The sequence below is a fragment of the Strix aluco genome, chromosome 17 (genome assembly GCF_031877795.1).
Source record: "Strix aluco isolate bStrAlu1 chromosome 17, bStrAlu1.hap1, whole genome shotgun sequence".
NCBI classification, from domain to species: domain Eukaryota; kingdom Metazoa; phylum Chordata; class Aves; order Strigiformes; family Strigidae; genus Strix; species Strix aluco.
Genome location: NC_133947.1, coordinates 1,951,077 through 1,971,480, shown reverse-complemented (window position 1 = coordinate 1,971,480; position 20,404 = coordinate 1,951,077). Strand labels below are relative to the sequence as shown.

Below are 20,404 nucleotides of genomic sequence, written 5' to 3'. Positions count from 1 at the left end.
CCGTGCTGGGTCCCCGGGGGGGTTGTACAAGGCCCTGGTGATGGAAAGGTCTCAGAAACAAAATCTTATTCTCAAACCATTTTGGTTTGGATAATGGATTCACCAAATGCTACTTGTATCCAAGCAGGTGAATTCGCTCTCCTGCACCAGGGTGATTTCCGCGACATTGCTGGAGGAGTTTATAACTCACATCTGTCACCCTCAGAGGAGGGGTTTGGTGCAGGGCTGAAGGCAAAGACTCCAAATTTCCCAAATCCAAATTTAATCCAGATTTTCTTAAACTCAGAGAACGGCATCGCCTGATCGGTGCCTGCAACGGAGTGACCCAGACCACGGCGGCCACCCTCTCCCGTCTCTGCGTGTCGGCCGGACCTCAACAGCGGCAATTCCTGTTTGAGCTTTGCTGTGGTGGGGACAGAGGGGGGGCTGCGACCCCTGAGCTCTGTCTGCAGGGAACCAGCTTTGGGATTTCACTGTGCACAGCCCCCGCCCCCCTGAAGACACACAAATCAGAATTTCCTCCATATTGACCTTTTCAAAAATGCAGTGAAATTGCCTCTTCTCACCTCGCTAGAACTTCACGAGAAGCAAAGGTGGGGGAATTTATTGAATTTTAAGAAAAGGAAATAAAACAACCAGGAGAAAAAAAAAACACTTTGCCTCTGCAGCAGCAGCAGTCTCAGCCGTGGGCTCTGCACCGACGGCCGCGATGGAGCCACGCACCCATCCCAGCCGGTGCAGGATCCACATTTCCTCCTTGTTACCCCGTTACATGGAGAGCAGAGCCCTGCGCAGGATGCGGCCCCGTCCCCTCCTGATGCAGCCCTGTAGGAAACTATTAAACCTTCACGCCTGGATGTATCTGCACTAATTAAAGCCCAAACAAGACAACTCATGGCCAAGGGCAGGGTTGATTCCCCCACCACGGGTTGAGTTCCTGCCCCGGCGGTGGGTGCCAGGGGGGCAGCAGGAGCAGTGGCCGGGGCACGGGGAGCATCCCCAAGAGCAGAGGGACGCTGCTGGGTGTCAGGCTGCGGGTGAGGTGCATCGTTAGAGGGAGATGCTGAGCTTCTCTCCAGAGCTTCGGAGCTGCGTGGGGGAGAAATGGCTCCTCCAGGCTCCAGCTCTGGGCTGTGCTCACGCAGCGAGTTGGTGGTGGTTTTGCTTGAAATGCAACCGGGGTGCAGGGAGAGGTGCTGAGGCTGTCCCTGACCCCCCCTGCAAAGGCAGAGGCCCCCCAAGGTCCTGCCCCGAAGTCCAGCTGCCCCTTGCTGTGCTCCCAAGGGGGTGTGTGGCTGTGGGACACCCACTGCCCCCCCATGTGCCACATCCACCCGTGCTGGGCTGTGCCCCTGCTCCCTCCAGCTCCTCATCCTCACAGAAGGAAGGAGGCACAGAAGAAAGCAGAAACCCCACCAGCCTGCCCAGACGGAGCCCAGACCACGGCCCTGTGTCCTCTGAGACCCTCCAAGACCCACCTGAGCTTGCCAAGACCCGGCAGGATGGGTGGAACGATGTTCATGGGGCAGGCAGGAGGATGCCATCCTGCCCCCCAGCCCCCTGCCCCAGTGGGGTCTGTGCTGGCTCTGCCTTCATCCTAGTGAGGATGGTGATGATGAGAGCGGAGCATCCTTCCAGGCTGGCCCTGGGCCGCTGCTCTGGCTCTGGACCAGTGTCCAAGGGGCACCCAGGGCCAGGGTCTGCCCAGGGCAGCAGGGACCGTCCAGGCCAGCCCTGAGCTCAGCTTTGCCTTTGGTGGCTCTGGGCATGCAGCAAAATCCATCTGCACAGTGACACCGAGGAAGCACCGTCCTCCCCACGGGCTCCTGTGCGAGCACCTGGGTTGGCGGGTGCTGCACCGGGACCCCCAGGCGCTGGAGGGAGATGGGTGCTCAGGCTCCTCTCCAGGCCAAGAGGCAGCACGGTCACTCCTCAGCTTTTGCCGAACAAGAAAAATACCTTATATTTGTGTAGCACTTATCTGCCAGTGTATTCCGGGCAATGCCCCAAAACAAACAGCGCCAGGCAATGAAACACAGATGAATCGGGTGCAGATTCATGCAATATTAAAACCAGACAACAATTAAACAGAAGACACCAGCAGGCATAAATCAATCCCATGCAGCAGGCAGGAAGATGCAGGCCACGGCACCGAGGCGAAGGGGCTGGTGGTGGCAGCTATTGGAGAGTGTGTGACTTTGTTGTCTCTGATTAACTTTTTCTGCTCGTGGTGATTTTTTGCTACAAGCAGGACAATGAGCTACCAGCATCAGAAATAATGGCCAGCACCTTCTTGTCTTATAAAGAAAAAATCCAGCAATCCCTCCCCAGTGGTAGAGGCAATTTGCAGATTATAGCAAGGTTTTCAAGCGGAAAAAAAAAAAAAAAAAGCCAACGCATTTGCACAAAGAAAATGCATGCCTAATTTGTCCAAGTAATTACTGAGCCTGGCTTGATGATACAGATACCTCCAGCTCTGAAACGCTGCTGATTGCGTCTCTGATTCAGGAAACGATCCCTGTTCCCCCAACATTGAAATTCGTGCTCGGCTGTGAGCGCAGCCTCTGATTTCCCCGGCTGCACGGAGTTCCAGGACATGATTTGCTGAGCAGAGAGGGACGGCAGCGCCTGCCACGGGCTCTGCTGAACCGAGGCCAGTTTGAATCTGAACACCAGTCCCCAGTAGATTACACGCTTGATTTAATTAGGAGTCTGTCCTCCCATCAGGCATCCAGGGGGGATTAAAAACCACCTCGAATTGTCACCTTTTCGGTGCTCTCAGGCAGCTCCTTATGAAGTTTCTTGCACTGGAGACCTGCAGGCACCTGAACGCATCGCAGCAAGAAAAAAAGGAGGAATCCCAATCGCTGGTGGCACGTGCCACATGTCGGGGCCACACAAGCCCCGGGGAAGGAGAGCAGGGTGCAGGTGCTGGGGCACACAGCAGCCTGGTCGGGGCGCTCAGGTGAATCAGAACATCCCGGGGAGGCGTGAGCTGGGGGAGACACCAGCGTGTGGTGGGGGCACAGCGAAACGGCTGCTCCTGGGATGCTCCAGCAGCCTCATCCCAGCCCTGGCAAACCTCCGGCTGCCTTATCCCAGAGCTCTGGTCCCCATCCCAGCTGCCTGGCACCGGGGGACAGGATGGGGCGTGGGGACACTCAGCATCTCGTGGTGATCTCAGCAGAAGCTTCTGCCCCAGTGTGTCCTTACTGCACATCCAGGACTAATCAATCTTGATTCATTGCTAATGAACTTGAGAACAGTGTTGGGATGGATCAGGTGCCACTCAGGGTGAGATGGATAATATAATTAAGATTTCCTCAAAGGTCCCGTCTTTCTTACCTTGTTAATTAAGCTGATGCGGGGCCCTCTATGCAGAATGCATAATGAGAGGCTGCCAGAGACAGAGCTGGCTATTAGTGGGAGGTGATGCTGGGGGAAACGCTGGCCTTAACCACAGGGCTGGGGATATTTTGGCAGCTCTCTGGGGGTTTGGTTCCCCCAGGGTGGCCAAAAGTTGATCTCTGCTGAGAAATCACCACATCCTCTGCACCACAAATGCACTTGGACCGCGCAAGGCTGAGCGCACAGGCACAGGGATGCAGGTGGAGATGGATGGGCTCATCTCTGCCTGGGACAGCCAAGCACCACGGCAGAGCTTACAGCTTCCTAAAGCACAGGCCATGGCGCAGGGAGCAGAAAGCTGTGAGCAGCCCCGTGGCCTCGAGGATCAGCTCTCACACAGCGCTGGAGCCAGCGCGCGGGGAGGAGGGGATGCTGCTCCGCTCCCGATCACCCAGGCAGTCTTTTGGTACTTGCACTCCGGTGGTGACTTATGACAATGAATTAATGGCCTCTTAATAAGGGTGACAGTTCCCTTAATTAGAAAGTATCAGAGCAGGGATAATTGCTTCATTTCTTTTTTTTCCCCTCTATATTACTTCCTTCATTTTTGGGTCCTCATTCTCAGCTCCTGGATGCCCGCCGGGGTCCTGCCTCCCCAGAGCCAGAAATGCTCCCAAGTCCAGCGGGCACAGCGCTGGCCGGGAAGGGTGGAGAGGGTGGGTGCAGGTACAGCTGCAGAGCTGCTGTTTTCACCGCGGCAGTGCCACGCTTGCAGCAACGCCGGGCACAGGCAGCACCCAGGCAGGGTTGGAGCAGGTCCCCGGCCGTTCACACCAGGATTGGTGGCACATGGGACAGTCTGGTGTGGGGCCAGGGGTCTGGCAGGGCTGGAGGAAGGGGGGAGACAGCATCTGCAGGCAGGGAACCCCCAACTGATGACCCCAGGGAGGGCAGGCAGTGCAGGCAGTGAGTGGCAGGAGTGGGACAGCCCCACGGGGCAGCAGCAACCACTTGAAGCTTGGCCCAGGGTAGACAGTGGGGTTGAGAGAAATAATTTGTCCTGAAATGAATATAGAATCACAGAATAGAATCATAGAATGGTTTGGGTTGGAAGGGACCTTAAAGATCATCCAGTCCCACCCCCCTGCCCCAGGCAGGGACACCTTCCACTAGCCCAGGTTGCCCAAAGCTCTGTCCAGCGTGGCCTTGAACCCTTCCAGGGAGGGGGCAGCCACAGCTTCTCTGGGCAACCTGTGCCAGGGCCTCCCCCCCCTCACAGGGAGAATTTCTTCCTTAGATCTGATCTAAATCTGTCCTCTGTCAGCTTAAAACCATTACCCCTCATCCTATCCCTCTCCCCCTGATCAGGAGTCCCTCCCCCCTTTCCTGTAGCCCCTTTCAGTCCTGGGAGGCCGCTCTAAGGTCTCCCCGGAGCCTTCTCTTCTCCAGCTGAACCCCCCCAACCCTCTCAGCCTGTCCTCACAGGGGGGTGCTCCAGCCCCCCGAGCATCTTCGTGGCCTCCTCTCATTTGGAGCCCCCCCATCTCATTCGGGTCGACCCGTGCTGTTCCCAAACCTGGATGCACAAACAGCTTTGCTGTGAAAACAAGCCCTGCAGAAACATGTTGAAATATTCGCAGTGTTTCACTTGGGCCTTTTTTGGAAGGGAAAGTTCTGGCACAACATTTCCAGGCTCCGTGTTTGCATGGGCTGTTAGCAGGGGGTTCCAGTAAAAACTTTCAAACCCCCCAAACAAAATGAGCTGCTTCACTGCCCATCAGAAGATGCTTTTTTTAAAAATGAAGGAGGGATTTGGGGGTTTTGCAGCCACACAGCTTCATCAACAACCTGCGGTCCCCCAGTCCCATCCCACACCCCTGCATCTCCTGCTGCCCTCCATGGGGCCGTGGGTGTCCCAGGGACCCGGCCCCCTTGGCCTGGGGCTGGCTCGCTGCAGGAGATGCTCCCCACGCCAATATGACCCTGTAAATAATAAATAGCAGCCTCAGGGCTGCTGGGAGCTTCGTTTCTCTCTGCAGTCAGAAGCGTTTCCTCTGTTAACCTTCCCTCTTTGCGCTGCAGCCATTTTGCTTTCTCGCCATATCTAAAATTAAATCTGTTAGGATTTTCTCTCACTCTTCCCCCCCCCTTTTGCTTATATTTGCTGAGTGCATTCAAGCACAGGGAGGGGAAAAAAAAAATAATACAAAAAGCCATCAGCATAATTCATGGCTCTCACAGTCATCGCAGGCTCCAGTTTCCAATCAGAGGCCCGGGCTGCGGAGCCAGCGCGCCGGGGAGGAGGGCTGGGGCTGGCCCGGATGCTGCTTCACAAACCAGCAGCGATTCTCTCTTTGTTCTGGGATCGCTCTGCTCCAGCCAAAAGAGCCCCCACACAGCCCGTCCTGTGGATGCAGGAGCGCTGAGCTGGTCCGAGGGGCTTTGTCCACCCCGACTCTGAGGATAAGAGGGGATGGAGCAGCTGCTGAGGGGGTTTGCAGGCTCCGGACCCAGCTGCCATTCTTTATCCCAGGATAAAGCCCTGGGAGACATGGAAGTGCTGGGTCCCCCACCCTGGATCTGGGCATCACCGTCGTGCCCTTTCCCTCGCCTGTCTTTGCGCCTGCTGTAGTCTCAGCAGAGCGGGCTGAAGTCCCGGCTCCCAGTCCCTCCCAGTCACTCCCAGTCCCATGCACTGAGCATCCTACCACCCCCCAGCAGGAGATGCTGGTGCTGGCCCCACACAACCCCATGCGCGCAGCATTTAGCAGGAGGTTTTGAGATGTCCCCAGAGCCAGCGGCACGTGGAAGAGGCTCTGCAAACCCAGCATCCATTTTATTCTAATAGCGTTGACAGTTTGAAAGGCGCTGCTGCAGCCCGCTGGGTTAATGTGTGTTTTAAAGTTACTCACCGTGTAAGAGTCTGATCCACCAGCCCTGATCTGGGCGAGGGGCACGGTCCTGGATTCAGGGATGAACAACCCACAGGACAGGCCAAAATGGTCCCAACATCCCTGGGAGGCTCTGCAGTCAGAAAATCAGATTATTTTCTTCTTTTCCTGTTAGGAGGTGTTTTTTGCTCATTCCCGGCGTTTTTAACGAGCCCAGGTATCTTTAGGAGCCAGCGCTGACCCTCACTGGGGGTACCCGAGGCCAATCCTGGGTCATGGGTGGGGGTCACCACCTGGCAGATGCAGCGGCAGCTCCAGGGAGACCCAGGGCAGCTCTGGGCAGATTTTCTTCTCGACACCAGCACAAAAGGCCGGAGAAGTGATGTCGGGAGCACACGTAGGATGGCAGCACCTCGCTGCGCACACGGCCCGGCTGGGGACTGCTCTGATGGCAGCGGTGGGTGCTTCAAGAGGGACGGGGTGCCAGGGGGGATGTGGAGCCTGGGCTGTGCCTCTCTGGGGGCACAGAGTCACAAGGATGTGGCCCCACGGTGACACTCAGCAGTCCCCGCTGAGCCGAGGAGCAAGAAGAAGGGAAGGCACATGTGTGCTTGTCCCGGGTGACACCCCGCTGGGTCACCCTGTTTCACCCCTGCCCATCGCGGGGGGATGAGCCCAGGGTTGGCAGCCCTGGTAAAGGCTGCCTTGACTTTTCCCTGCCCTCTTGAGAAGGCAGAGGCTCCCACCCTGCCCGCACCGCTGCCTGCAGCCCCTGCCCTCTGCGGGAATGGGGCAGAGGCGATGCAAAGGAGCAGACGCACCAAATGAAACTGCCTCCGTGGGAAGGCCGGTAAGGCAGTCTGCGCACCCCGATCTATCTGATCCTGGCTATATAATTGTTTTCTCCCCCCCCTCTCCTCCTCCTGGGGTCTGTATCAATTTAATTTACATGCTCAATGGCTTAGATTGCTTTGTCCCCGCTGCCAAGCATCTTCTCTGGCATTTATAGTCGCAGTGGGCTCCGGGCTGCCTCTCCGCTGCCTGCTCCTGCCTTGCGCAGTGGGAACAGTGGGAACACTGGGAATGGTGGGAATGGTGGGAATGGTGGGAACGGTAACCCCGGGGCCAGAGCGCTGGGGAATCACCTCTCGGCACATGTGGCCCTGTCTCCCCAATGGTATCGTGCCGGTCTGAGAGGACGAGTTCTCATCCACAACCCACCTCTGCGACGAAGCCGCGATGCACGAGGAGATGCGATGGTTTCCTGCGAGCCCCCGTCACTCTTCCTCCTCCTCCTCCTCCTCCTGCCCTTCCTAGCACAGCTCTTCCACACCGGTACAACTCTGCACGTGAAACGAAGCGCTCCACCGCATCTGTTCTACATTTGCTGTTCTTTTCAAGTCCATTCCTTGGCCCCCTCCCCTCCGCTCAGCAGGGCCTGAAAATAGCAACTGTGGTTGCCTTTATATTTGCATTATTTCAAAGTTTCTGTACTTCAACCAGCCCATGGCCGGCCGCTCTCCAAGCCTCTGTATAACCCCCCGGCTGGCCGGGCTCCTCAGCATCTTCCTCTCACCCTCAACCCCCTCCTCAAGATGCAAAATTGTGCTTTGCAGATCCAGAAAATTAACGTGGTGCCACTTCTGCACACACGTGTGCATGAATTCACACGTGCCCGGGGTGGCTGACACGATTTTACGGGGATGAGCAAAGGCAAACTGGGCACCGTTTGCAGCCTTAGAGCGAGGAGGAGACTTTGAAGGTGCTGAGGATGCTGCCTGGTCCCAGCAGGGACGTGAAGCTGCCTGAGAGCCCTAGCAGAGAGCTGCCTTCCTGCCTGCTGCAAGTTAACAGCTCTCCCGGCAGGCAGCTCGTTGGCTGGGAAGCAAAACCGCCTCGGATATGCCTCATTTTATACAAAGAAGGTGGGCTGTGCCTGTCCCTCCCACCCCGCTGATCACCCTCCGCTCCGCCGATAATAATACCTAGCAATTACACAAAGCTTTCCCTGCTCTCCGCAGACATTAATTAAGCTCTTTCCCCACGATGGAGACAAAGAGGGGAACCGCGGGGAAACTCCCAACTTGGGTTGGGGTTTTTTTTCACTTTGATTTGGCGTGGCCGCGCCACGGGGCCTCTCGATTCTCGTGTGAGCCACGCGCTGGCGATGGTGCCAGGCGGCCCTGACAGCGACGGTCGCTCTGGATTTTGCTCTCACATGGCAAAATTTGTCTGTTTTTCCTGAATTTCTGGGCTGCTGCGGCCACTCGGACGGCGGTGCTGGATCCTGGAGTGGCTGTGTGTTGCCGGTGCCGGTACCCGAGGCCGGTAACCTTCCCGGGTGCCACCGGCTCTGCTGGGGGTGACACCCCGAGCCCAGGAGCCAGGAAAAACAGATCATCCCACGGGCACCGCACCGGCCTCGCACCCAGCCTCGTCCCTGGGAGCTGGGGTGGTTCGCAAGGGGACCCCGAGCCTTCTTCCAGCTGCCTGTACCCCGGGGTTAGAGGGATGGATGGGCAGGGCACCCTGCCTGCACCCTGGAGGGCAGGACAACAGGCAGGGCAACATGGAGGGGAGGATGACAGGCAGGGCACCCTGCCTGCACCCTGAAGGGGAGGATGACATGCAGGGTACGCTGCCTGCACCCTGGAGGGCAGGATAATGGGCAGGGCACCCAGTAGGGCAGGATGACAGGCAGGGCGTCCTGCCTGCGCCTGGCAGAGCAGGACGACAGGTAGAATGTATCCTGCTTACACCCTGGAGGGCAGGATGGCGGGGAGGACACCCTGCCTGCACCCGGCAGAGCAGGATGACAGGCAGGACACCCTGGAGGGCAAGAGGACAGGCAGGACACCCTGGAGGGCAGAAACACAAGTAGGACACCCTGTCTGCACGCTGGAGGGCAGGAGGACAGGCAGGACACCCCTGCCCGCACCCCGGACAGGCGGGGCACCCTCTCTGCCCCGTGAGGGGTGGGGGGGAGCAGCCGGGAGCGCTGCCAGCCCTGCCCGCGCCGGGGGCCGGCCCGCCCTGCCCGCACCTGCCCGTACCGGGCCGGGGGGGCGCTGCCCGGTCCCGCCCTCCCGGGGCGGCGCCCCCGCCCCCCCTCCTCCCGCGCTCCCGCCCGGTCCCGGCCCCGTCGGCGGAGCCACGCGAGATCCGCGCGGCGCGGGGCCGGCGTGGGGCCGGCGGCGGCGGCGGTGGCGGGGCGCGGGGCGGGCCGGGCCGGGCGGGGCCGGGCCGGGGAGCGCGCATGAGCCGCGGCGGCGGCGGCGACGGGCGGGCGGGAGCGCGGCAGCGGAGCGCGGCGGGGCCGCCGCGGGTGTGGGCGCGCCGGGGAGCCCCGCACCGCGGCCCGCAGCCGGGGGCGGCGGCCGCCACCGCCTCGCCGGCCGGGGGGGGGCCCGGCCCTGCGCGCCCCGCACCGCGGCCCGCCGAGGTAAGCACCGAGCCCCGGCCCGGTAACACCCGCCGCGGCGGGGACCCCCCCGACACACTCACACTCACACTCACACACACACACACACACCCCCCGCTCCGCTCCGCTCCGCCCGCCGCCGCGTCGCCATTTTGCCGCTCGCTCTTCCCCTCCCGGCGGCGCGGCCGGGCCGGGCCCTCCCCGCCAGCCCTCGGTGGGCCCCGGCCCCGCGGGGGTGAGCCCCGAGCAGCCTCCCGGGGATGGGGCGGCCGGGCCCGGGGAGGCGACAGGCCGCGGGGCGGCCCGGCCGGGTGACAGGCGGCGAGGCGGCCCCCGCTGAGGCCCGGGGAGGTGACAGGCCCCGGGGCGGCCCTGCCTGAAGGGTGACGGGTGGGGGCAAGGGGTGACAGCGGCGGGTGGGGGGCAGAGGAGGGGACAGGGGGATGGCAGAGCCCGGTTTGGGGGGGGGGGGGGTGTGACAGCAGGACCGGGCAGGGCAGAGGTCCTCGTGTCCGCTCACCCCAGGGATGCTGGGGACAGGGGGACACCCCGGTCCCCACCTCGGCCTCATTGTCTGCGGGGGGTGTGCTCGTGGTTTTTTCCCCCCTTTGCTTTTGTGCCTGGGGACGGGTGAAGGGGGAGGGACTGGCTAACGTGCTTCAAACAGAAACTTTACACCCTGCGAAAAGCCTCACCGGGTGCCCGGTGGCGGGAGCACGGCGGCCTCGCACCGCGGGGCCAGTTGTTCCCTCCAGCAGACCCTCGCCAGGGGCACCCACCAGCGTCTGGGCTTCGCTCGGCGTGGGGGACACCGAGGGAGCCGACCGTGCCCGGGGACAGAAGAGGGGCTCTCAGGGCTTCACCCGCCACGTGGTTCCCTCTCGGGAAACCTCTGGCGATTCCGCTCCTGAGGAAGCTTCTCCCGCCGCTTCGTCGTCTTTATTCCCGAGAAGTTTCTCCCAGCGCGTGGACGCAGCCGCGGGTTCGCCCCTGAGTTCGCGGGAGGGAGCGCGGCTCCTCCGGCAGTGCCCTTCGGCGTCCGTCATCGCGTTGGCCTCGCCGCGTCTCTGCCCGCGTCCTGCCGGCCACACCGCTTGTGCCACGCGGGCAGGGGCAGGCAGCTCGCTTGTCTTTTTGGCGTTGCCTACATCTGGAGCTGTTGGTAAATTATGAAGGATAAGCGGAGCAGGGTGATGGGTGATCGGGCCGGTCGTTGCGTGGCACGGTGCATCCGTAGCGATGGGACCGGGGCAGGAGTCCCGGCAGGAGAATTTGTGGTCAGGACCCGCGGGTGACTTTCCCCATGTAGCCATAAGGACGTCATGGGGCTGAGAGGGGTCACGGCCATCCCTGGCTCCTTACGTGCTCCTGTGGACCCTATCCAAGGTCACAGATGGGCATTTATATGTGAATTATTTCCCCGTTTCCCAGTTTATGCCCAATTTCCAGGCTGTGCCCAGCCGGACAGCTCCCCGGGGGGATCTGTCACGGAGGGAAAAAGCCTGTCAGGACGGTGGGTGGCTGGGACGTTGCTGTCCCGTGTCAAAAGGCCTTTGGCATGGTGGGTCCCCAGGTTTCGCTCCCCCTTTCCCGTGGCCACAGGCTTCTTCCTCACCGCTGCTCCCGGCACCACTGACTCAGCCTTTGCTCATCCCACGCCAGCTCCTGTGTTGTCACAGGCTTTTTTTCCTGGAGTTGGACACTTCAAAAATACTGCCGCAAACTTCTAAAACGGCACCTAAAGCCGACCTGGAGGCTTTATCAGCAAAGACGCTGCCGGCCCCGACCTTCCCGCGCCACATCCTCGCCCCGCTCGCAGGCAGGACCTGCCGATATCTCCTCCTTCCGCTGCTGGTTGCAAAAGGGTTTTCACCAAAAACGTAACGAAAGCATGGTAGGGCGCGGGCTGTTGTCCGGTTTCAGCATGTGTTACTCAAAAATGAGCGAGAAGTTTGGACATTACAAAAAAAACCCCAAAACAATGGGCTGATTTGTGCTCTCTGGCTCCAGGGCAATTCCTCTGGGATCCCTGGGGTTGTATCAGTGGCCAGGGAGCGGAGTTTGGCTCTCGCTAAGTGGTTTATGGGATTTTTATTTTTCATTTAGCCAAAAAGTGGGAAAAAATTCAAAGAAGTATTTGGTGTGGAAAAACAAAAGACGTTCAAAGCCTTCTAAGCTGGCCAGAAAGGATCCCTTTGAGGGGACAGATGTGTTAAGGGGAACAAGAAGTGTTGGGGAGCAGGGCTGAGCTGGGTACCTCGACCGCGGCAGTGGTTTCGGGAGGGATGCTCGGCACCAGCCCCGGCTCCTGGGGTTTGGTGCGCGCTGCCGGGGGTGTGCAGCGAGCACGGGGTGGGCGACCCGGCTGTTGGCGAGGGCTGCTCTGTGCAGCCACGGAGGTTTTGTGGTCCATCATCCGTCCGATGGTAGCCCTGCCCGGGGTGTCTCTCGCCGCTCGGGCTGCGATTGTGCCGGTGAGCACCGTTCGGCGTAGGGGGCCCAGGTGCTGGGCCTCCCTCCCCTCTCTGTGCCCGGCCCAAGGGGCGAAGCCACAGCGTGGGGTTGGATAAACGCATCGGTTGCGGGGGTTTCCTTTTGGTTTTCACCCTGTTGTAAAGCGCAGAGGTTGTGTTGTCTTCAGCTTTCAGTTCTCGCGTCTTTTGTGAGCATGGGTTTGGTTTTTTTCTTTTTACTTTGAGCAACTTGACTGGGGATCGCGCAGAGGTGCCAGGAGGCAACAGAGGAAGGAAGGGGACTGGCACGTTTGTCCCCGGGGGGTTGGGGACAGTAGGAGCAGCCACGCAGGTGAGCGTGGAGCCATGATTTGGGAAGGGGCCACAGGGACCCCTCTCTGTGCCTGCTCCAGAGACCAGCCAGCCCCGGGAAGGCGCCCCAGGCAGTTCCTACCCAGGTCTCTCACCAAAAGAGCCCAAATTAGCTGAATAAATGATCTCTGTGTTCAGCACCAAATGCCAGAGAACCTGTTGCCAAGGCAGGAATTTCTCACTTGATCCGATTAACCTTTGTGTCTGTGCGAACCGCCACATATGTGTCACCAGCTGAACATGTGCTGGAAGCTTTTTGCCAGCTCTTCTCGGAGCATCTGGGCTGCACGCGATGCGTGCTGCCCGATTGCCGCGCGGAAAGTCCCCAGGGGCACCTCAGAAAGGGCTGTTGGACCCTCGTGTCCCATGTGTTGATGGCATGGTCGGCGATCCGGGCACACGGGAGATGCTCCCCCGACCTGCCCCATCCCTCTGGGCTCAAGGACAGGCGGGATGAGTCTGGCTGCTCAGGGCGTTGAGTTACACGATGCTAAACGCGATCTCGTGGGAGGAATTGGGGGTGACGAGTCAAATCTGTGTTTTAAAAAACGTGTGTGTGGGGGAGAGAAGTGTTGAGCGAAGGTGAAGAAGGCACTGGTTGGCACTTCCCTTAGTCACGTTGCTGGTCCCGGGCTGAGCGTCGCGTCCCAACCAAGGCCACGGTGATCTGGGGAATGACCTCCCAAGGGCTCGATGCTCTCGTTGGGGGGGCTCGGAGGGCTCCTTTCCCCCCGGGGCTGTATGCAGCGTCTCCTGGTGCAGCCCCATCCTCAGACGTGTCTTTGCTTGTGCTGTTGGGAGGGGAGGAAGGTACCTGAAACCAAGCGGGGCAGAGCTTGGAGGGGTGTCCTGCCGCCCGCTTCCATCGGGAGCGAGACTGGGCCTTCTGCGATAATTCCTGGTGTTCATTATTTATAGAGAAGCCAAATTGAATTATTAATACGGAAAATTCAGATAACATTAACAATTCTCAGTTTATAACAGTTTCCCATTAATAAGGAAAATTGGAAATTTATCACTACATCTGCTCATTAAAACTCACTATTTTTTTTTTCCTTTTGGTGTCTTAAATGAAAGCAGAGAAATAAACGAAGAGGAAAAGCCATTTATTCACTACTTCTCTGGGCAAAGTCAGCCCATAATTTTTAATAAAGTCTTTGCCATTACATGTGGAGGGGAAACCAGCCTATAACGAAAGCAGCTTTTCAGCCATGTCTGCGGCGTCGCACGACTGTAGAACAAATACTCGGAAACACGTCCCGTTTCTTCTCTTTGTGGGAACCTTTAAGCTGCGTGATAGTTTTCTAATTTCCCTCCCTCCCCAGCAGCTCTCCTTGCTTTCAGCATGTGTTGCTCACAGCTCCGAGGAGTGAATTTTAATGCCTCCCCTGCTTCTTTCAGAGATGGCGGATTCCTATACCTGTAAAGGTGGAAGGAAAACTGCAGGCTCTAACAAACCCGCTGCCAGCAAAGAAAGCAGGACAGAGACAAGGATAAACCCGCCCGCAGAGCTGCCCAAGCTCGGTAAGGAACTATTTTTTTCTTTCCACGGAGGTGGATGGGGCAGAGGGGACGAGCCCGGTGGCAGGGGTTGGGGGGGCGGCTGCCAAAATGAGGGGGTGCAAGCGCCTCGGGTCTCGGCGTGCCTCTGCTCCTCACTTCGACCCACCAGTGAGGGCTGTGCTGGGCTGAAAAAGCCCCAAACCCTGGGAGCTGCGGAGAGCCGGTCCCTGGGAACGGGAGGGAAGGGATGGCGGCGGTCTCTCCCTTTGGAGAGGCGTGTGTCTGGCTTAACGAGATGGGTGTCTCGCCGCCTATAGATCGTGTTGGTAGCTAAGTGTTACATCAAAGGATGGAAAGGCTTAAATGAGTTCAGACCATCTGCTGTCTCCCGTGTCGCGGCCCCCGGGATGGAGGCTTGCAAGCGTACGAGCCCCAGGGGACCCGCTTGCTAAGGGCTGTCACTCTGATGGATAGCTGATTTCTCTATCCAGGAATCTCCAGGCCCAAGGAGATTTTTCTCCTGTCTGCTTAACGCTGGGCAGATCCCCTCTGCGGGCGCGGAGAGGCTCTCACTGCCTTCGCTTTGCTAACGGCAGCCCTGGAGGCCGAGGGGTGCCTGCACGCCGGGCGAGGCTCAGACCCCAGAGGTGTATCTCAGACCAGATACCCAAAATCAGTGGCCTCGCTGGGAAATGCGTGTGCCCTAAATGTTTCCCACATGCCACTTGCCTTGAGGGGGTCGAAGCCATAATCGCTAGCAGAGGGGTGTAACTTCTTGCTAAGGGGCCTGAACTCCAGCTGTCTGCAGGATGAACGTACCTGTGTTCGGGAGAGCAGTTTTTCCTTATCAGCACCTTCAAAAGTAGAAAAGCCCTTTTTATTTTTAGCTCTTCCTTCTGGTTTAAATGGACTGGAAGCGATGAAGTGGAGTGGACTCCATTATGGTTGGACTCGATGATCCCAAGGGTCTTTTCCAACCTGAATGATTCTGTGATTCTGTGAATGATTCTGAGTGAAGGACACTCCACGATGAAGATATTTCATTGCTCTCCCTGGGAAGGTGCTGGAGGTGGAAATGTCTGCCAGGGTTCACCTCATCGGGGTGAATTTGGTTTGATGCGGACTGAGGAGACAGGGCCCTCTCCCCCCTCAGCTGCAGCAGCCTGGTTGGCACAGGGAGCATCCTGCCTCTTTTCCGAGCCAGGTCTTGCTCCAGAGAAGCCTCGAGTCCATTGTCAGGCCACCCCCGGTCCCCGTGTCTAAAGAACACAACGTTTCCACCCAGCTGACAGCCCAAAACTGCAGTAACCTGCTGCAGGGGCGCACAGCCACAGTGCTGGCCGTAATGCTGAGCACTGACAGGCTCGTGTCTCCTGTGAGTGCTGCTGGTTGGTACCCAGGAGTGGGATGTGAGGAGAGGAGATGTGTTTTCTGCTCCTCCTGTCCCTGTCCTCGCTGTCCCCAGCCAGCAGCTGATCCACGAGGGCAATGAGGGGCAGTTAGACCGGGAGCTCTTGCATTTGGCGTGAAATGTCCCCAAAAGTTTTGATATGTGTGCGAGTTGTGAAAAGGAGAGGAGAGCTTTCACACGAGCTTCTGTGCGAGCCGTGACCCTGGGCATGCTGGGCTCCCGGGGAGAGCTGCCTAGAGGGGCAGGGACGTGCTGCTGTGGGATGTTTCGAATTTGGAATATTTTCAAGCGTTTAGGAGACAAAGCAATAAGCAGGTAACTGCAGTGTTGTGAGCTTTTGCTGCAAATCCAGTATAATTTGGTGTTTTTTCATAAACTCCCAGCTTATTCTGTCCCTTGATGTGCAAGAACTGTAGCTCGCTTTTATGTGTAGGGTGAGGCCCTCGCTTACACGAGTGTGGAGGAAAAGCCTGGCCTAAGTGTGCACTTAGGAGCGCTGGAGAAAATACAAAATGCAGAGGGCGGCTGCGATGTGCAGACATCCTTCTTGAACACTCACCGAGAGTTTTGGAGTGAGACCTGCACTGTTGCCCCAGAACTAGCACAGTTTGGGGCCAAGCTTGCAAACTCCCCCTAGTCCATAAAGGTTACCACCTCCTGCAGACGAGGCTGCCTGGGCTAGAGGGATTCCCAAAGGATGCTGCGTCACCAAGGGAAGCTTTTACGGGTATCAAAGTGGAGCAAACCAGCTGGCGTGACTTCAGGGGACTAGAAATAAATGAGCCAACTGTCTTGTCTGCTATTTTCCCCTGGCTGCTGGGGCAGAAGGCATGGAAAGGGAGAGTGTGTGTGGTTTTGGCAGGGCCTTTGTAGGTAACTAGTTGGCTTTCTGTTTGATCTCTTTCCCTTGTTCCAAAAAAAATCCTGGATTGGCTTCTGAGTACAGCAAGTGCCAGGGATCCTCCAAGGGATTGCCAGCTCGGCTTCCAGCCTCTTCTTACCTGATTTTCACCAGAGAAGGGTGTTTTACAGGTTGAGTTCAGTTATTTTAGTCTCAGTTATGCTCTCCCAGCTGTTCGGGGGTTTCCTTCTCAGGGATGCTTTTTGGCTTGTTCCTGTTCTCGTAGCCAACGGCTTTTATTCCCAGCCCTGTTCACTAAGCCCTCCCAGATCTCAGTCTCAGTTTTCTGTACACAGCATTTCCTATTGGCTGCTCACATCTCTCCAGTTCGTCTTTGGGTTAACGCTGACTCCCAGCATCGCTTAAAATTACAGATTAGCCTTCAAAAGGCTGCCAGGAGCACAGAGCCGTGGGGGGACGCCGCTGGGCGAAGGGAGCGGGGTCTTGCTGAGGCTCCCCAGACCCACGGCATGACTAGGGTGCTCTGTTCCTTCTTGGAAAGACAGGAGGCTGGATGTAGAAGTGGATTGATTTGGTGAACTGCCCTCAGCCCCTGTGTACAGACCCCGATAAAAGTTGTTGTGGTGTTTGTACCGCTTTGCTCAACCCATTCTGGGTGTGAAGTAGGTGAAATTGGGGAGTTTGCTGCTGTTGTGAGCCCAAGTGTCTGGTCTGGGGCTTGGCAGTTTAACCTGTTTGTACTTGGCGTGCCCCATCACGCGACATCAGAGACTTCGTCGTCTCCCCTGGTTACAGTGTCTGGTTGAACTGGGCCCGTTTCTGCCCCGTTGGCATTCAGCTCGTGCTCAGGATGCCCCAAGAGTCTGCTCTGAGCACACGCAGAGCCACGACCCCTCGCGAAAGTGTCCCCACGGCTTCTCCTCCCCACCCGAGTCCCCCAAGCTCTTGCCTTGCCCTGTCCTCACTCCCCGGCCATCCCCATCCCTGCTGCTCCCCACGTGCTCGTTGCATCCAGCGTCCTCCTGCAGCCCTGGGGCTGCTGAGCCACACTGGCGGTGCAGAGGGGACAGGGGATTTCTGTGTAAATGAAAGGAGAGGGGTCAGAAACCCCAGGAGGAGCAGCCGTCTGCCCTGCAGGTACCTGCAGGTGTAGGGGCTGTATGCTGAATTGCAGGGGAGCTGCCTTCCAAAGGGGAACCTCCGTCCTTGCCGGGGCAGGGACGAGGCAGACCCCGTGCGAAGCGAGGGTGGGACTCCTGCGGCACCGCTGGCTGGACGGTGGGTGACATGTGCTGTGTCTGTTTGCAGGAAATGCAACCAGTGACAAAACCGAAGGCAGGAAGAAAGGACGACCCAAGGCCGAGAACCAGGCGCTGAAAGACATCCCCGTAAGACCCCACGCGCTCCGATCCCCAGTGCCCTCCCTGCCTCGCTCCCTCTGACTCGCCCGCCGCGTCTGGCTGCACCGTGCGCCCCAGCCAGCCCACTCCGGGGTTAAGCCTGCCTTCCTGGTGGTTTAATCTTCAGAGCAGCCTTGTCTTGGGCTCAGCAAGATCTTATCCCCTCCGCGCAGCATCCAGCATCCTCCAAAACCCTAGTTAGGGAACAGTACCCCCCTCCAGCCTCCCCTTCCCGGATGAGTTGATTCTTTTTGCACCCACCTCAGGTTTGGCTAATGATCCAGCAGCACCGGCAAAGGGCTGATTTATTCCCCACAGAGTTGTGCAGTTTAATTCCTGCACAGTAGCATGGACAACACACAAAGCAGTTTGTCATGAGAGCATGGGCATGGGGTGATTTACTGACTGGATGAAATGTGGGGTGTTTAAATCACCCGGGTGACTTCTGGCCTGATTTATTCCCCAGCCTGGCCAGGAGCATGTGTGTGCTCTGGGAGGCACAGCGAGCTAAATTCTCAAGGGGAATCATGAGCCTGTAGAGCCTGCAGCATCCATCCCAGCACCTCTTGCCGCTGCACTGAAACACAGCCCTGGGGTCTGCTCTGCAGCTGCGCGGTGGGAAGAGGTGAACAGGAATGATCAGAGGTCCTGTGTGCCCCCCCCAGCCCCCTCAGGATGAACCCAGGCATGCGATGCTCTTCGCTCAGCTGTGTCTCTTATCTCTCCTGTTCCCAGCTCCCCCTGATGAATCAATGGAAGGATGAATTCAAAGCCCACTCCAGGGTGAAATGTCCCAATTCAGGCTGCTGGCTGGAGTTCCCCAGTATTTATGGCTTGAAGTACCACTATCAGCGCTGCCAAGGGGTAAGGAGACTGGAGGGCTGTCTGGCCTTTCCAGTGGCCAGCTCTTACAGTACCATCTACAGGGTAAGGGCCCTCTGAGGCCTTAAACCCCAGGAGAAACGTGAGATTAAAATGGGGAGGGCACAGATGTGAGGTGTCTACGAGAGGGACTGGGGCCCTTCCAGCTGAATGTGAGGTCTCATGGTGGGGATCATGGACCACTGGTAACTGTTTGGAGGGGCAGAAGGGTATTACACACCATTTGTGTTTGTGCCTGTGGCAGAAAAAGCCTGTCCTCTTTATGGTCTAACGTCTGTGCTCACCTGTCCCTCCCTGCTCCACACAGGGTGCGATCTCAGAGAAGCTGACGTATTCGTGCTCCTACTGTGAAGCTGCCTTCACCTCCAAAACCCAGCTAGAAAAACACCGGCTCTGGAATCACTTGGACCGGCCAGTGCCAACCAGCAAAGCAGAAAACAAAGTGCCGAAGGCCATTGGGAAGAGCAGTGGCAAGAAAAGGTACCAGGCTGTGGCTGGGCTGTGTGGTGGTGGTGGCATAGGGGCGGTTGGGAGAAGGGGAATGTGTCCCCCTCCATTCCCGTGATCTGGGCTGGCGAGGGGGGAGAAGTGTCAGGACATTTATCTAACAACCCCTCTTTAAACAAGCCCTCTGTGCTTTGCCCTAGAGCTGCTGAGAGTTCAGCTTGCCCCACCATCCATCCCAAACAGGCAAAGACGGAAAAAGCCGTGGCCCAGGACCACGCCGAGAATGGCGAGTGCCTGGCGGAGAGCCGGGAGAGCAAGGAGTTTCAGATTGCGGCAGCTGAGGCCATGGCAGCCGCCACCCCCACGGCGAAGTCCTCGAGCGGCAAGGATGCCGTGCAGCAGGGGGGCAGCCAGGCCTCGCTGCAGGAGGAAGACCCAGAGAGGATGAAGCACAGTAAGATTAGAGCCCGGGGCTACGCTGGTTCAGGAGCTCAGAGAGGGGGGTGCTGCGGGAAGGGGCTCTGCTCCAGCCAAGGCTGCTGCGAGTGTCCGTCTGTATCCAGGCCTTGTTCCAGCATCCTAATAATTTGCTCCCCCAGTTTCTTGCAGCTCCACTGGGAGTTAAAAATGGGTTACTGCTGTGGGAGAGGTATTTTTGTAGAAAATGGATTGGAAATAGGATTGGAAATGGATTGGAAATGGGATTCTGTAGGAATAGGATTGGAAGTGGATTGAATTCCCTGCAGCATAGCAAGCTGCTGTGTCAGCCTGTCTGTCCTCACTGAGTGTGGCAGTTTAAACCAGGGTGGTTGTGGCAAACCCATCGTCCTGAGGTGTTGGGGCAGGGTGAGGAGGCTCACTCTGTCCCTTGCCACTGTGAGGCTGGCAGGCAGGGCCCTGGTTGTCCCCATCGTGGCGTGGATTTACGCTGCTTGCAGCGCCCACGTGAGCCACCCCCCACCCACCTGAGCTGCTGAGGCTCTGGAAACCACACGGCTTGTGGCACAAGGCAGAGCCACCACTTCCTCTCATTGAATTAGCCCTGGGTGCCGTTATTGCTCCTGGTTTTGTGGGGTGGGAAGCAGCATCCTGTTGCTGTTCGGTGGGTGGGTGCCTCATTCAACAGCCTCTGTACTTTGTGGTGGTAAAGGCCTCCTCAAGGTGATCCACTCCTGACATGGAGTGTGCACCCACCCGGTGCCCTGGGACTGCTGAAGCCCTCCTGGCAGTACAGTTATTTGACCAAATCTCTCTGTTTCTCTCTTTTGAGTCAGGAAGGAAACAGAAAACTCCTAAGAAATTTACGGGGGAGCAGCCATCCATCTCGGGGACGTTTGGACTGAAAGGTAATACAGGGATGACTCTGGTCAGCTGTAGGGTTGTAGCTTCTCCATGGGGTGTTTCAGGGAAACCC

The 20,404-nt window shown here is 58.1% G+C and overlaps 1 protein-coding gene across 5 annotated transcripts in view; it reads left to right on the top strand.

Moving 5' to 3' along the window:
- The first annotated feature begins 9,591 nt into the window (after positions 1–9,591).
- ZNF512B (zinc finger protein 512B) overlaps positions 9,592–20,404 on the top strand; it is a 35,821-nt gene continuing 25,008 nt past the window's right edge. For 3 of the 5 annotated variants that reach the window (XR_012625567.1, XM_074843484.1, XM_074843480.1), the window contains exons 1-6: positions 11,910–14,009; positions 17,570–17,649; positions 18,397–18,525; positions 18,851–19,023; positions 19,191–19,444; positions 20,265–20,336. Coding sequence is in view for 4 of the 5 variants with exons in the window: in XM_074843484.1 (XP_074699585.1) it covers positions 13,865–14,009; positions 17,570–17,649; positions 18,397–18,525; positions 18,851–19,023; positions 19,191–19,444; positions 20,265–20,336 (853 nt within the window). In the remaining variant the exon portion in view is untranslated. Of the gene's footprint in view, positions 9,682–11,908; positions 14,010–17,569; positions 17,650–18,396; positions 18,526–18,850; positions 19,024–19,190; positions 19,445–20,264; positions 20,337–20,404 lie in introns of those variants that run through there. The other 2 variants (XM_074843481.1, XM_074843483.1) reach the window with 2 other exon arrangements.